Source organism: Cotesia glomerata, linkage group LG3 (genome assembly GCF_020080835.1).
Source record: "Cotesia glomerata isolate CgM1 linkage group LG3, MPM_Cglom_v2.3, whole genome shotgun sequence".
In the NCBI taxonomy this organism is placed as follows: domain Eukaryota; kingdom Metazoa; phylum Arthropoda; class Insecta; order Hymenoptera; family Braconidae; genus Cotesia; species Cotesia glomerata.
Window position 1 is genome coordinate 3,480,536 of NC_058160.1, and position 16,803 is coordinate 3,497,338.

At 31.1% G+C, this 16,803-nt stretch overlaps 2 protein-coding genes across 2 annotated transcripts; one reads left to right on the plus strand and one right to left on the minus strand.

Annotated features, from left to right (window-relative positions):
• The first annotated feature begins 65 nt into the window (after nt 1–65).
• On the plus strand, nt 66–8,871 carry LOC123260751 (gamma-tubulin complex component 5). The gene is made up of 7 exons (XM_044722040.1): nt 66–273; nt 1,808–2,284; nt 3,427–5,337; nt 5,560–5,878; nt 6,983–7,263; nt 8,097–8,256; nt 8,387–8,871. The coding sequence occupies exons 1-7, from the start codon at nt 202–204 to the stop codon at nt 8,437–8,439; spliced, it is 3,273 nt and encodes a 1,090-aa protein (XP_044577975.1). The 5' UTR covers nt 66–201; the 3' UTR covers nt 8,440–8,871.
• A 1,844-nt stretch (nt 8,872–10,715) lies between these two features.
• LOC123260776 (ras-related GTP-binding protein C) lies at nt 10,716–16,774 on the minus strand. The gene is made up of 5 exons (XM_044722108.1): nt 16,504–16,774; nt 16,115–16,278; nt 12,318–12,861; nt 11,424–11,566; nt 10,716–11,343 (listed from the first exon to the last, which is right to left on the minus strand). Exons 1-5 carry the CDS (start codon nt 16,513–16,515, stop codon nt 10,875–10,877), a joined length of 1,332 nt encoding a protein of 443 aa, XP_044578043.1. The 5' UTR covers nt 16,516–16,774; the 3' UTR covers nt 10,716–10,874.
• Nucleotides 16,775–16,803: the final 29 nt, after the last annotated feature.

The following is a 16,803-nucleotide window of genomic DNA, read 5'->3' on the forward strand; positions in this document are numbered from 1 at the left end:
GTTTTATCTCGTGAATTTAGATTGAAATTTAACCGCCATTTGAACATTTTAATTTTTGCCGCTGACGGTGTTCCAATCATTTAGAGAGTGAAAAGCTAAAAATGAAAGAAAAAAATATTTACTGTTTTTTATTATGAAGGAAATAATTAAATAGTAATCTGTTAAAATTTTAATGGAAATAATTAAATATAACATGTCATCATGGGGACATATATTACAAATGATATTTATAAAGATCTGAAATTACTTATAAATTCCTTGACTGGTTTTGAGGTGAGTTTAAAAATTTATGTTTATGTTTGGAGGTTGTGTTCATGTGAATTTATTTATGACACTGAAGTTTTGACAGATATTAGAAATTTTTTTATAATTTTATTTCAATAAAATTGTTATGAAAATTTTGATGAAACAATTATGACATTAAACTATGAAAATTAAGTTAGCCGACATCTGAAAATTAAAAAAATTTTTTTATAATTTTTATAAAAAAATTGGTACAAAAAAAATTTTTAAAAAATGTCACTTGTAAAAAACTTGAAAAACTGTAAGTGCAATTTTTAAAAAATATTTTTTTGTTCTAATTTAATTAATGAAGAAAAATTAAAAAATTAAAAACGGCGGCTAACTTTAGTATTATCATCAAACTCAGCTGTCACTTGACCAATTTTTAATTTTATTTAACAATTATGAAAATTAATTTGGCATATATTTAATAATTTAAAAAATTTTATAGTAAATAAATTATGCGAAAAAAAATTAGAAAAAAAAAATTGACACTTAAAAATTTTAATGAATTAAAAATGCAATTTTTCAAAAATAATTTTTCGGTACAATTTTTTTGTTAAATAAATTTGAAAAATGGTCAAGTGACAGCTAACTTTAATATTATGAATCAATTTAGCAGATAATTAATAATTTTTAGAATTTTTTTAACAGATAAACTGTGAAAAAAAAAAGAAAACAAAAAATTGACCTGTAGAAATATTAAAACAATTATAAATGCAATTTTTTAAAAATCATTTTTTGGAGTAAATTTATTTATTAAAAAAAAATATCAAGTGACAGCTGACTCAAGCGTCATTTAAAAATTAGATTAATTCTAATGAATTATTTTTAAAAAATTGCATTTTTAATTTTTTAAAATTTCTACATGTCAAGTTTTTGTTCTTATTTTTTTGCCATAAGTTATTTGTTAATGAAAGTTCTAAAAATTTTAAATATTTGCTAAATTAATTTTCATGAAATAATTCCACATGTGAAAATTAAAAAAAATTAATAAGGGAAATTTTTAAAAGTATTTTTATTATTGTAATGGATTTTTTATTAGAAATAAAAAAATTTACAGTTGTCAGCTAATTTTCGTGTCATGTTTATTATGACACTGAAGTTGATAGGTATTAAAAATTTTTTTATAATTTTATAGTAATTAAATTATTATAAAAAAAATTCTACATGTGAAAATTAAAAGAAAATTATTAGATGAAAATAAAGTTAGCCGACATCTAAAAATTTTTATGAATTTATTTATTAAAGAATTATTACAAAAACAATTTTTTCATTCGTTAAAAACTTCAAAAACTATAAGTGCAATTTTTTAAAAATATTTTATATTTATTAATTAATAAATTAAAAAAAAAAAAATCAAAAATGTCGGCTAACTTTATTATTATAATTGTTAATGAAAATTTATGGAACAATTTTTTTTTGTAATTAATTTGCTGTATAAATTAAAAAAAATTGACAACTGTCAACTAACTTCAGAATCATTATTTATTTTCATCTGTTATAATTTTTTTTTTTTTTTTAGGAAAAAGGGCAAACAGCACGTCACTTTAAATTATGTGAAAAATTCGTGCTGTCAAATATTAAAAACCACAATTACTTACCAATAAACAGTCATATTGTCAGAAGATCAGTGAATGAGCTAAAAGAAAAATTTATCGTTCACGGTAATTACAAAGTTGCTGAAAGATTTACGAGTTTAGTAGACTCTCTGCTTACTTCATCAGCATTCAACTTCGATCAGCATCCGCAGCATGATCTACAGTGGACATTGCTGTCTTTACTGATCGAGCTGTCCAATGAGACAAGCAAGTCGATTATTTCCACCGGCGATGACAGTATCGATGCATTGGATCTCGGCAGTGACGACGAGAGCGATGACAACTTTGACAGTAGAACAGTCGACCTGAATGACAGCAGAACAGATGAAATAAACTGGGAGGAGTATCTCAAGGAAGGCCAACAAGAATTCTTCAGTGACTTCAAAGACGCTCAAGATAGTGTATAAATTTTCACTATTTTAATTAAAAAAAAAAAATAAATTTAAGTTCTTAGAAATATAATCTATATTATTAAGAGAATAAGAAAAAATTTGTGTTGAGGATAGTCATATGATAAAATCAGTTTTTTTTTTTTTTAGTGAAATTTAGTGTCATTGCAAAGGTCTTGATTTGAATTTGTGCCTTTTCTAGGTTTCATATCATTTTCAACGATAGTCAATTTATGATGATAAGTATTTAGGCTGCATTCGAAAATTCTCTATCTCTAGATACATAATTAAGAAATGACCTTGTATCTTGTGAACTATTGAAATTTTTAAAGATATAAGCTCATCTCGATGTTACACTCATCAATACCTTTCATTTAAGTACCCACATCAATTTTTCATATATTTATATATTTTATATATATGTATATATGAAAAATATATCAAAAATGCATGTGCGTACTCAAATGAAAGCTCTTAATGAGTGTAACATCGGAATTAGCTTATATCTTTGAAATATATTTTACATAATTAAGAAATTACCTTGTATCTTGTGAACTATTGACATTTTTAACAATATAAGCTCATCCTGATATTACACTCATCAAGATCTTTTATTTAAGTACCCACATCATTTTTTCATATATTTTATATATTTATATATTACACAAATACCATATATATAAAATATATAAAAATTGCCATGTGGGTACTTAAATGAAAAGTCTCGATGAGTGTAACATCGGGATGAGCTTATATATCTTTAAAAGTGTCAATAATTAAGAAATTACTTTGTATCTTGTCAACTATTGACATTTTTAAAGATATAAGCTCATCCTGACATTACACTCATCGAGACCTTTCATTTGAGTACCCACATCAATTCTTCATATATTTTGTATAATTATATATATTATATATATATGTATATATGAAAAATATATCAAAAATGCATGTGGGTACTCAAATGAAAGCTCTTGATGAGTGTAACATCGGGATGAGCTTATACCTTTAAAAACGTCAATATTTAAGAAAGTACAATGCAATTTAACAAAAGTCATTATTTAATAAATCAAAATTTGGTTTATTTATTGTTCACAACACGGCAGTCACATAGTGACTGCAAGGTTGCTAGTTACAATTATTTTACTTTTTAGGATGAATTATCAGTGTGGTCGGAAGAAGACGCAGAGTCAAATGTAAAAAATTCTTCCAAGCAAACTCTAACAGCGGGTTCGTCTCAAAGTACTTTTAAAAAAAAGTCCAACTCTAATTGTCCAGCTGAATTGTCTCTTAAGTCCCAAGCGAAGTCAAGGTCTCTAGAAAAATTCACAAGGATCGTCGAATCTCAGAAGTGGCTGGAGTTCAATGTCGAAAACACTTGGTGGAGCGAAAAAAATTACCAGAATGTCCAAGTACTCAGTGTGTTTCCCCAGGCGCATTTCTGTGAAATTTACGAGAGCTTTCGGCAGTCAAGTGAAGCTGGCAAATCAGGAACTTCCTTAATTTCAGAGTACCAAGCTTGCCGAGAAGTACTCTGGATGCTTACCCACCAAGTAGTCACTTCCTCCGGAGACTATGACAACATTGGAGTAGTCTACGAAAAAACACTAGACGGATTTAGCGTGAATAAAAATATTTCCATACCGAGCCTAACTCCCAAAGCCTTTCAAAGCGCGTTTGGTAGCTTTGTTGAATATTTTTCTATGGTAGAGAAGCTTAATTGTTTGTTGGAGAATACTGATGTCAATACAAGCAACATTAAATCTTTATTTCCGATTACTTATGAAAATTACAGCACATCTGTAATGCAGTATTTCAATAGATTAAAGGAAGATATTATTGATGTGGAAAAAAAATCAATGCAGCGTAAATTTAATCCCACGACATTCCTGACTCTGTCTAAAGATTTGGAACCTATTATTGGACAATTAACTATTCTCAGTGATATTCATCAGTCGGTATTGACTGATGAGCTGTTGAAGAGTCAGACAAATTGGGAAAAAAGCTACCGGTTGCTTTTGAATTTATATCGTCAAATTGAAAATTCATCCAGTCGTAGTCGTACTAATCTTTGTGCTAGTCTCTACTTGTCGAGTTTGAAAATTTATTTAAATATTATAGACACGTGGTTGACTGAAGGAAGACTGGAGGATTTTCGTGATGAATTTTTGGTGTTTAAAAAAAATTTTAGCAACAATTTTGAGAGCACTAGTTCCGAAGGCGGAGATAGAATTAAAATGGCATCGTTCGCTATAAGGCCGATAGAAAAAGACGGGTTGGTAATTGATCCGATTACTAAAAAATTGTTGAGGAAAATAGAAGAAATGGGAAGAAATATTGATCTGCTTGTTACGTTAAATAGAATTTCAGACATGTGGAAAATGAATGCTGAGATTTATGACTCAACAAGAATCCCGTTGAGTGAAGAATTTATTTCTTATGTTATTATGGAGTTGAGTAAGTACGGAAATGATTCCAGTGAGATTGATCACAGTGATCAACTGGATGCTGCTAATGTAGATTATGAAATTGATAGGAGTACAAATGCCAGTGATTTGTCAAAAGTTTTGGTGAAAGAAACAGATACGGATAATTTGGAAAATGGATTGGACGCAGCGTGCTTGATAAACCTTGAAGAGAATATTCGACAGCAAATTCGGCAAATAAATAATCCGTTTCTCATGAAAGTCTTCCAAAATTATCTGCCCTCTCTGACGACACCCACACCGAGTTTTGTAAATTTTCCACCAGCTGCTAGTAGTGTGGATACTGTTGATTTTAGAGAGAAAAATTTAGAAGATAGAGAAGTTAAAAAACAGTGGGGAGTGATAAATATCTTTGATAAATTAGAAGGCATGTCGGAATTTATACTCCCATTTCGCAAAGCTTTAGAAAAAACCTTGGACACTATACTGGATCGTCGTTACTCGTGTGCTTCTAAATTGGTAAAAAATATTCTTATCGATGAGTATAAGCTTGAGAGGCATTTAAAATTAATGCGGTCTATTTATATGATGGAGCGAGGCCATGTTATGAGGAAGTTTTATCAACTTATGTTCCAAGAAGTAATTTTTATTTTTATGTTAAGGATATGCTATTTAGAAATGATATTGAAATCAAAATATTTAGATTTTTTTAACAATTAAATTATTAATAATAAATGATGAGTAAAAAAATTTTTTTTTATCAAAATTGATTCGTTATGAAAAATTGTCAAAAATCTGCTGATTTCAGTATTATTATTTAGAATCATGAGTTACTTAATTATTTTTATTATTTTTTCACAGATTGAGACCCGTAACTTGGCGTCGTATCGCATAAATCCCTACGGGGACTTAACAAATATTTTGGAACAAGTTCTGTCGGATGAATGGAGAGACTCAAGTTCGCAAAATCGTTGGTCAATTACAATAGTACCCTCAGATGGAGGTAACACCACGCGACAAGTTATTCAAGCCATCGAAAATACAACACTTGATTATTCTGTTGATTGGCCGATAAATATGGTCCTAGCTGAACCGGTGTTAGTCAAGTACAATGAAATATTTAGATTTCAATTAAAATTAAAATGGGCTTTATGGACCCTGAATAATTTGTTATTTACAGGTTATTATTATTATTATTATTATTATTATTATTATTAAGGGTAGAGCAGTTGGCGCGACACCAAAAGATCCAGGTTCGATTCCTGGTCTGAGCATTTTCTGAGTTATTATTTTTTCGGTTACCGAAAAAAGTGTCACTGAGTAAATAAATCTTTCTTTGAATTTTAATTGTTAAATTTCATCTGAATTTTCTCTGATGGTATGAGACCTCATACCGATAAAATTATTATGGTGAAGAAGTAATAATAAAAATTTAGTAATTCTTCAAAAGAATTTTCGGATCGGGATTCATGGCTTAATTTACTAAAAATATATTAATTTAAAAACTACCAATCTTCACATCATTCATCAATTTAACATTATTATTATTATTATTATTATTGTGTTTAATATATGACTCGAAGATCGGTGTTTTTAATTAATAAAGAGAGATAGTTATTATTTAGTAATCGGAAAAAATAGACCTGAAAAAAATTTTGAAGTTATGGATAATTCATATTATTTTATTAAAATTATTATTAAATAATAATTATAATATCCACCCCCACAATTTTTATAAAAAACAAACACCCCCGGAATAATCGTTCCATTTTTTCTTATGAATTTTAATGAAATTCCGAGTCTATTTTTTCCGGGATTCATTTTATCGGTATGAGATCACATACCATCAGAAAAAATCTTAGGTGAAAATACAACAATTAAAATTTTTGCGACATTTTTTATTAGAGAATGTGTGAAGATGTAATTTTTTACTTCGTGTAACTTTTTTGGGCAAACGAATTATTTCGGCTGTCCGAATTATTTTTTTGTTTACCGAAAAAAGTTACTCTGAGTAAAAAATTATATCTTCACACATTCTTTAACAAAAACTGTCGCAAAAATTTTAATTGTTGTATTTTCACCTAAGATTTTTTCTGATGGTATGAGATTTCATACCGATAAAATATTATGGTGAAAGAATAATAATGGAAATTAAGCATTCTTCAAGAATTGAATCGGGTACCTCGGCTGAAAATAATAACTATCTCTCTTTATTATTGTTATTATTTTTTTTTTTTTTTTAATATCGAGTCGATGAATTATTTAAATTATTTTATTTTTGTAGATCTTGAGGGAAGTTCTGAAGACATGGAAGATTTCTTCTTCCATTTCAATGCCAGAAGATTAGAATGCTTACGGTTTTGGCTGCTCCACGCGATCGGATCTATTCACACTTATCTATCAGGTCAAGTTCTTCAAAGTTTAGGCCTCATTTTGGAGAACTCATTGGCACAAGCCAAAGATCTTGATACTATCATTCAGATTCACAATGATTATCTTGATAAAGCTCATGAGCATTGTTTACAAACTCCACAATTTGCTGATATCATGACGACAATAAATAATGTAAGCTTAATTAATAATTAAGGTAAAAGACCCCATTAGTGGCAACTTTAACCCCTATTAGTGGCACTTTTTCTTTCAATGAAAAAATGTTCTATTTGGAATCAAAATTAAAAATTTTTTTGATCTAAAGGTCTTAAAGATTAGGAATAATTTTAATTATTATTTTTTCAACCGAATTATTTATATAAATTAAAGTTTTATCGCCTAGCGGTCAAGTGACTAGTAAATCTAAATTCAAGCCAACGGATGGACATTCCATCTTCAATATTGGTCGAGAGACATATTCTCTCTTTAGATAATTTCGATGGGGATCCACCGAACTTGAATACTAGTGAAGCTGGAAGCTTTTGTGGTATCTGTTCGAGTTATAAAGAGTTAACTGGTAGAGCTCCTGACATGTTATCAGGGAGATCCAGGTTCGATTCCTGACTTGGTAACCAACCCCATTTATTTTTTCAAGGTTTGTCTTTGCTCTCATTTAATTTCTTTCATTTCTTGCATTCAATAAACATCTTTATAACTCGAACAGAAACCACAAAAGCTTCCAGCTTCATTAGTATTCAAGTTCGCTGGATCCCTATCGAAATTATGTAAAGATAGAATATGTCTCTTGACCAATATTGAAGATGGAATGTCCATCCGTTGGCTTGAATTTAGATTTACTAGTCACTTGACCGCTAGGTGATAAAACTTTAATTTAATTAGGAATATTATATTCATTAATGATTTCATTAATTGAATAAGTACCAAAATTAAAGAAAATGTCAGTAATGGGGTCTTTTACCCTATAATTTTTTTTTTCACATTAATAATTATTAATACTAATTATTAAGTTGCTGGAAATGTGTGCTCACATACGTGACCGTTGGAAGCGAGGTGTTAAGCACTTGATGCCTCAAGAGTTGGATGTGATGGAGAAAAAATACATAAAGTTCCATACTTATTTAGCATTGGCGCTCCACAACGCGGTACAGCACAAAGAAGCCGATTACTGTGAGTATTTATCAATAATTTTCAATTTGATAAAATTTTTTTAATTTATATATGTTTAAGGTAATTTATTCTTAGGATGATAATTTAAAAAAAATACTCATATTCATACAAATGTCAATTTTTTTTACAGTGGCCAGCTTAACAACTGCTTTTAATTGCAGTATACCACAATACAGCAATTAATACCACCGACATACAACTTTTTACATCATTAATCATTAATCATTAATTAGTACATATTAGTCTTAAATTTGTACATCATTATCGATCGACTTAGCTTATCATTTAATTGAATTTGTATAAAAGTTTGTACAGATGTTGTAAATTATAAGAAAAATCTTTAGCCTTATCCGCTAGTACCTATCCACTCCTTTCTTAAAAAAAAATCCTTCATTTAATTTATAGACAAGAGCGGTATTATCACTAGTATTAGCAGCAACAGTGTGAACCAAACTTCGTGCGTTGATATTCAGCCGTTAATTAAAGGCTTACTGGCGGAAGTTGCTCATCAAAGTTATCCACCCTCTGGTTTTCCATCCACTAAAATTTTTTGAATTGTATTTATCCTCAAAGTGAGTAATTAAAATTATGACTGTTAATAAAATAATAATTTAATTTTGTCTTGGAATAAATCTTAAATAATTATAAATATATATATATATATATACATATTTATTTATTTTCATATTATAATTATTTAAAAATGCGTAATTACAGCAGGCAAAAATTATCAACATATAATGGAGGTAGAACTAAAAAAGTTTGTTAGAATAAAATTTTCTAGTTAAGATAGAAAAAAAAAAATTTTTTTGCCCTCCGGGCGGAAAGTGGCAACTTTCGTCCCGCTGCGCTAAACTAAGTTGCCGCTTTCCGCCTTCGTCGGACAAAAAAATAGTATACACTCCTCGGGAAGTAAATAAGAAAGCCTCAGATCACATGTTTGTTGACCTCGGCTTCGCCTCGGCCAACAATTACATGTGATCTGAGACATTTCTTACTTTACTTCCCTAGGTGTGTAATATACTATTTGTCTCTTGAACTCCTTTAGTTCTAACTACATTGAGAGAAAAAATTTTTTTTGCTCGACGGGCAGAAAGCGTCAACTTTCGGCCCGCTACGCTAAACGAAAGTGCCGCTTTCTGCCTTCGTCGAGCAAAAAAATAATATACACTCCACGGGAAGTAAATAAGAAAGCCTCAGATCACATGTTTGTCAACCTCGGCTTCGCCTCGGCCGACAATTACATGTGATCTGAGACATTTCTTACTTTACTTCCCTAGGTGTGTAATATACTATTTTTAAATAATAGGCATTGCTGAGACCAGAAATTAATTTGTTTAAAATTTTAATAGTATATTACACATCTAGGGCAGTAAAATAAGAAATGTCTCAGATCACATGTAATTGTTGTCCGAGGCGAAGCCGAGGTCAATAAACATGTGATCTGAGGCTTTCTTATTTACTGCCCGTGGTGTGTATACTATTTTTCTCCTCGACGGAGGCGGAAAGCGGCATTTTTGTTTAGCGCAGCGGGAGGAAAATTGACGCTTTCCGTCCGGAGGTGAGAAAACTTTATTTCTTAGCTGAAGAAATATAGTATATTACACACCTAGGGCAGTAAAATAAGAAATGTCTCAGATCACATGTAATTGTTGTCCGAGGCGAAGCCGAGGTCAATAAACATGTGATCTGAGGCTTTCTTATTTACTGCCCGTGGTGTGTATACTATTTTTCTCCTCGACGGAGGCGGAAAGCGGCATTTTCGTTTAGCGCAGCGGGAGGAAAATTGACGTTTTCCGCCCGGAGGTGAGAAAAAAATTTTCTTTACAGCAACTTTCTTGTTGAAAAAAAATTTTTTTGATTTGGAAAAAAACAATTTTAGATAAACTTGTGAATTTTCATCCAAAATTTTTTTTTCTTAAATCTATAAATTTTTTTTTTAATAAAAAAGTTACTGTAAAAAAAAATTTTTATTTCTGTAGTTAAAAAAATAAAATTGTTTAAAATTTTAAACAAATTAATTTCTTATTACAAAATTATTAATTTTTTTTAAAATAAATTTTTTCTCTTAGTGTACACGGAAAGAACAAGATAATGCTGGATATTATCCCAGATTATACTCAGTGATATCTGCGATGAAAAAAAAATTCAGATAGTAGCTAAAAAAATTCAGATTAAACACAGTACAAAATTTTTCGCCATTGTGTAAAGTGTAAAAATTTTTGTGTAGAATATTACACTCTAGTGTGTAGAATTTTACATTTTTATGTGTTGATTTAGCACACTAGAATGTAGAATTAACATTAGTTTGTGTAAAAACAATTAGTAAGACAAATATTTATGTTAAATTTGACGAAAATTTTTTTACTGTGTACTGCGTAATATCTGGATTATACTCATTGTAATCTGAATTATAATTTTAATCTAGATTATACTAGCTACTATCTGAAATTTTTTTTCACTCAGTATAATCTGGGATGATATCCAGTGTTATCTTGTTCTTTCCGTTTACTTCATATAAAAAACTATAAATTCCTTTCAGCTAACAAATAGCAAAATTATTACAAGAAAAAACATCAAAAAATAAAATAAAAGTACAACATAACAAAAAGAATAAACTAATTTTGTGCGATGGCAATAGATCCGTTCTGGTTAAGATTTCCCACCGCAGGCTGATTGATGGAAGCTGCTGCAGGATTTGTGTTAGATGCCAGCGATAAAGCACTGATTGGTGGTGTCGTGGTGGTACTCCCGACCGCGGGTTCGTTATTACTAGTAGGTGACAACGAGGGAGATTCTGCAGGAGGTAGTGGTGGTGCGGGTGGTACTGATGACGGTGAAGATGGTGAGTGGTCATTAGTATCTGACGTTTTATTGCGTAATTCAAACACTTGTTGAATAGCTTTTCTAAAGCACAGAAAGTTGTAATCTATCACTCCTTGTCTGTCAAAATTGTCCTCTCGGAGTATACAAACTAGTGCAAGGAATTTATTGACTTCACGTAAATAGAGTATTGTTCCATTGTTAAGTTTTATCAAACTTGAGCTTTGATTGTCGAAGGCCGCTGCGTCTAAATCTTCCCTAAGACTTAAAAAAAAAATTATCAATTCCTTAAATAAATTCTTTTTTGTTTACAAGTTTAATGAGATTAAATTATTTTTGTTTACCCGTATATACAAGACACATCAATAACAACATCTATCATATCACAACAGAGTTCATAACTTTGCATGTCTACTGGAGAACTGTCTGTAGCGATGTAAATTTTTGAAACGACGTCGAACAAAAAAGCCTTTTCTATTCCCGAGTTCTGTAATAATTATTAGTAATTAATAATTAGTTGATGAACTCATTAATGGGCACAACTGGTGTGAAATTTTCAAAAAATCGAATTTTTTTCATATTTCGATAGGGTATACCTTTAAAAATAACATACTAAAATTTTTAATCGATATCTCAAATAGTTTTTGAGCTACTGCCATTTAAAGAGTAGCCGCTCGGCAGTTAAAATAGGATCATTTTATCTTTAAACGCGTTTTTCTCGAAACAGCATTTTTCGAATTTACTCCAGTGATTACTTGAGGACAAATGATCCGATCACTACCAAATTTTTTTCTGCATGTTCTGTATATAGTTCTCCATACAATGACCCTCCAGTTTTTTAATCTGATCAAAAATCGAATTTTGGCAGGCCAAAAACGACCAAAATTTTGGGTAAAATTCAACTTTTTTTTTAAAAACGCCGCCATTTTGTTAATTTTTGATATTTTTTTTCGATTGAGGGTCATTGTACAGACAATATCTTCTAGTTAAACGAGAATTTTTTTTTTTATGTTTCATCCATGGAGAAAGTCGGAATCACTGCAGCAGTGAAGGACCTCTTTTTCTTCAAAAATTTACCTGTATATTTTTAAAATATGTATTAATATACCCTCAAAATTTTAAAACAATTCATACAAGAATTTTTTTTATTTTAATTCCCAAAAATCGCCTTTTTTTTAAGGCTGTCACACTAGTTGTGCCCCTTAAAAATGATCAAGTATATAAAAATGAATAATTACCGATATTAAAATATTCAAAAGATTCTCAAGTGTCGGTAGTTGAGGAATAAGCTTCTGTACAACTTTACTGAAGGCTTCAAAAATACTGTGATCGTAAATGGAGGTCAAATGAAAGCTCAAATGAATTTGATCGTAATTAGAGTCTAATAAATCATCGTTAGCTCGAGTATGAATGTCTCTTTGTGTTTCCATTTTGTAGTCATCCGACAGCCCATCGACTTTGTGAATAAAAACTTCAAATTTTATAGCCTGATTGACTTTATAAGCTTTCGTCACAGTCAAATGAAGTTTGTTTAACGCTTCCATGTAATCATCTTGGGCATCAATTACGAAAACGAGTGCTCCACAGCCCCCGAAAATCATCTCGCTGTCGAAATTCGGGTCGAAAAAATCTATTTGACCAGGAAAATCCCATATTTGAAATTGTACAAAGCTCGAGTTGCTTATGTCGTCTTTTATTATTTTGTTTGTACTCTCGAGAAATAGTGTCTCGTTTGGTGACATTTTGTGAAAGACAACTTTTTGAATTGACGATTTTCCACTCCTAAAATTTTTAAATAAATAATTATTTTTAATTAATTTTTAACACAATTAAATTATTGTAGCCATAATTTATAGCTAAATTTGTCATTAAAGACAAATTTGGGAACTGGGGAAATAAAGGATAAAGGGGGGAGGAGGGACCTTACTCAGTAGGAATTTTTCGGTAACCGAAAAAATAATTCAGACAGCCCAGACCGGGACTCGAACCCGGATCATTTGGTTACGCGCCAAAGGCTCTTTATTTTAATAAAAAAATTCCATATTTAGATATTTAGATATTGAAAAAAATTAAAAGTGTAAATTAAAAAAAAATTTTTTTTCTATAATTTATTTGTTATATAAATTTAAAAAATTGTCAGATGTCTGCTGATTTCAGTATTAGTATTTTTTAGGTCTATATATATCATCTATAATTATTATTGATGACACTAATTTATCAGACATTTAACCATATTTAGATTTTATTTAACAAATAAATTTTACTATCTCTACATGTAGAATTTTTTAATAATTTATAAAATTGTAAAAAATTATCAAATGTTTCTAAATTTCAGAATCAATTATTATTATTGTTATTATTATTATTATTATTATTATTATTATTATTATTATTATTCATTGTATTGTTGTTCATATCCATAATTACTCAATAAAATAATAATTCACAGTTTGATGGAAATATTTATTTGATGTTTATTTAAATTATCACGACGTTTCTTCGGTGTAAAATGTTTAGTTCATTAGTATCAGCTGTTATTACCTGAGAGTAGAATATTGTCGTGTTGACAAAGTTTTAATTAATAATTGATATTTGGAATTTGTTTTATTATTTATTTATTGAATATTTATTAATTGGAATATGAATGAAATAATTTGGATATTTATGGGAATAAGTTCAGGTTGCTAGCCTGCCTCGATTTATTTAACAATTGATGTTTTGTAATTGAGGTATGTTTTTGCTGTATTCTTAGACTTAGTTATAACTTTAATTTTTGAGTTAAGTTTGTACTGTCTAGGTCATACAAAGTTATGATAATATTATTTAATAAAATTATATGAATATTATTGTAAAGTATTTTTGTATTTAATTGTTCTAGCGCCTGAGGAAATCGGGAAACTGACGAAACGTCGTGATAATTTAAATAAACATCAAATAAATATTTCTATCAAACTGTGAACTATTATTATTATTATGTTATTAAATGCTCAGGGGGGTTGTCCCGGAGTCCGATTCTCCGAGGGCCCAGCCTGAGCTCCATCCATTACTGCTGGACCACTCCGCACAACAAGGCGGTTAGTGATCACAGCAGGCCAAAGTCATTTTCCTAAGTAGACGGAGGGAACCTAGTATGACAGCCTTCTGCATCCTGACCGCCAAGAATTCAGCTTTTGATGAGCAAGCTGGAACTCTGGCAAGTGAGGATACAAAAGACTGTTTCATCCCTCCGAGGACGCCAACAATCAGGACGACGAGCTTGACACGGTAACCTGGGTAAAGTTTGCCAATTTCAAACAGGAGATCCTGATATATCTGTCTTTTGTGCTCTTCTTTGGCTGAGATGTTGTATTCAGCCGGGGCCGAGAACTCAATGACATAAATGTCACGAGTAGCCTTGTCGAAGAGCACAATATCAGGTTTGTTGTGATCTATCCGCCGAGTTGTTGCAAACGGCATGTTCCAATAAATTTTGCAACTGTCATTCTCAACAACCTGGGGAATATCTCCTGGCAGATAAGGCAGCACCGGTGTCACGTCAATACCGTAGCGGTGACGAAGATAGTAGTACAGTACTCTCAGGGCAGCATTGTGACGCTGGATGTATGCACCTCTCGCCAGCACAGGACATGCTGACAAAATGTGCATAAGCGTCTCCGGATGTTGTTTACACGCCCTGCAGGTCGTGTCCGGGAGCTGCACCTGGAGCACCTTGCTACGGTACTCTAGAGTGTTAATGACACCATCTTGGCAAGCAAATATGAACCCTTCAGTCTCGGACATCAGGCCAGCTGACTTTAAGAAGGAAAAAGTCAGCTGGGTGGACAAGCCATGATCACGCACGTGTTTGAAGAACACGCTGTGCATAGACTTGTCCATCAGTTTGCCTAGGAGTAGTTTTTCCTCGGCGTTCCTGATGGCGCTCTTGAATTCCTCCTTTCGGAGTTCCATAAGAGCGTTTATTTCTCCAAGACCAAGGGTTCTTGCCGCATATATTGCTGCCTTTTATAAAAACGACCCCTTATGCGCATTCTCATGTTTATGAACAATTTGCATAAGAAAGTCATCCTCATCTGCAGTGAAATTGACAACTTCGTGTGTTAAACCCAGGACTAAACGATCGTGAAGCCGCTCCAAGCTCTGCAAACCTCTCCCACCGATCGACCGGGAGAGGTATAATCTGGCGACTGATGAATTGGGGTGCATGCTCCGGTTCATGTTGATAGTCTTACGGGTTCTGATGTCGAGATCTCGCAGATCCTTTCGGGCCCATTTTAAGACACCGAAAGAGTATAGTAAGACTGGGACAGCGAGCGTGTTAGTAGCGGAGACTTTATTTTTGCCGGAAAGTTCGGAGGACCAAATTTTCCGGAGTCTCCTAACATACTCGCTACGGAGAGTTGCTTGGACTTCAGAGACCGCATGCATGCGGTGCTCTTCCATTCCTAGATATCTATACAACTCTCCGGCGTCTAATTGTCTTAAAACGCTCCCATCTACCAACTCGACATCATCACCCAAAACAGAGCACTTACCCCTCGCCAGATGTACGACCGCACACTTGTCCAACCCAAAAGACATTCCGACATCCCGCGTGTACTCTGCTACGATATTAAGAGCCGCCTGTAGATGATCTTTATCAGCACTATACAGCTTCAGGTCATCCATATAAAGCAGATGGGTAATCGAGTATTTTCGATCACCCGGAGGCCCCACAGAGTACCCACGAGTTTTACGGAGAGCAACAGATATAGGCAGCAGTGAGATGCAAAACTTATTATTATTATTATTATTATTATTATTATTATTATTATTATTATTAATTAAAATTAATTTAATAATTTTTAAAATTTTATAGCAAAAAAAAATTGACATGTAGAAGTTTTAAAAAATAAAAAATGCAATTTTTTTAAAATAATTTTTGGAACAAATTTTTTTGATAAATAAAATTAAATAATTTTTAAGTGACTGCTAACTTTCATGTCATTTATTATTATTATTATTATTATTATTATTATTATTATTATTATTATTGTACCTCCTAAGACCCATCAATAATATCCGAGGTTTTTGTTCGCCAGCTAACAATAAATTAGTAGCGGAATCTTCTGTGGTCTCATCACCGTCAACAAACGGTGGGTAGCCAAAATCTTGAGGGAATGACCCGACGTCATAACCTCCCTGATACTGATCATCGTCATCCTAAAAAATAACAACAGAATTTTGTAAACAGTAAATAAAATGTTTATCTCAACACGTATTATTTATTTAATTATGATTAATCATAAAAAAGTAAAAATTATTAATAACTATTTGCTATATTATGAAAAGATTAAAAACTCGCCATTAACAAACAGCATGCAAATAATCTAAATGTCAAAACTGATGGGTACAAATATTATTGTAATATTTATTATCTCAACTTACCATATTAGACATATTTAATCGAGACAAACTCCAAAAAATATAAACAAATTAGTAATGTTTATAAATATGTTAGATCACATGAAAATCAAATTAAATTTATTCCATCGTATCTTTAGTACTGACACATTAGTCACTTATTACCAGATAAATTAATTAATAAATTTGTCTTACTGCACTTATACTTTATAAATTATATACACACATATATATACTATTATTAGTATAAATACACTTGCACTTATTGGGATAAAATAATTTCGCCCCTCATGACGTATAAAGTTATATATTTGTTCTCTCTCT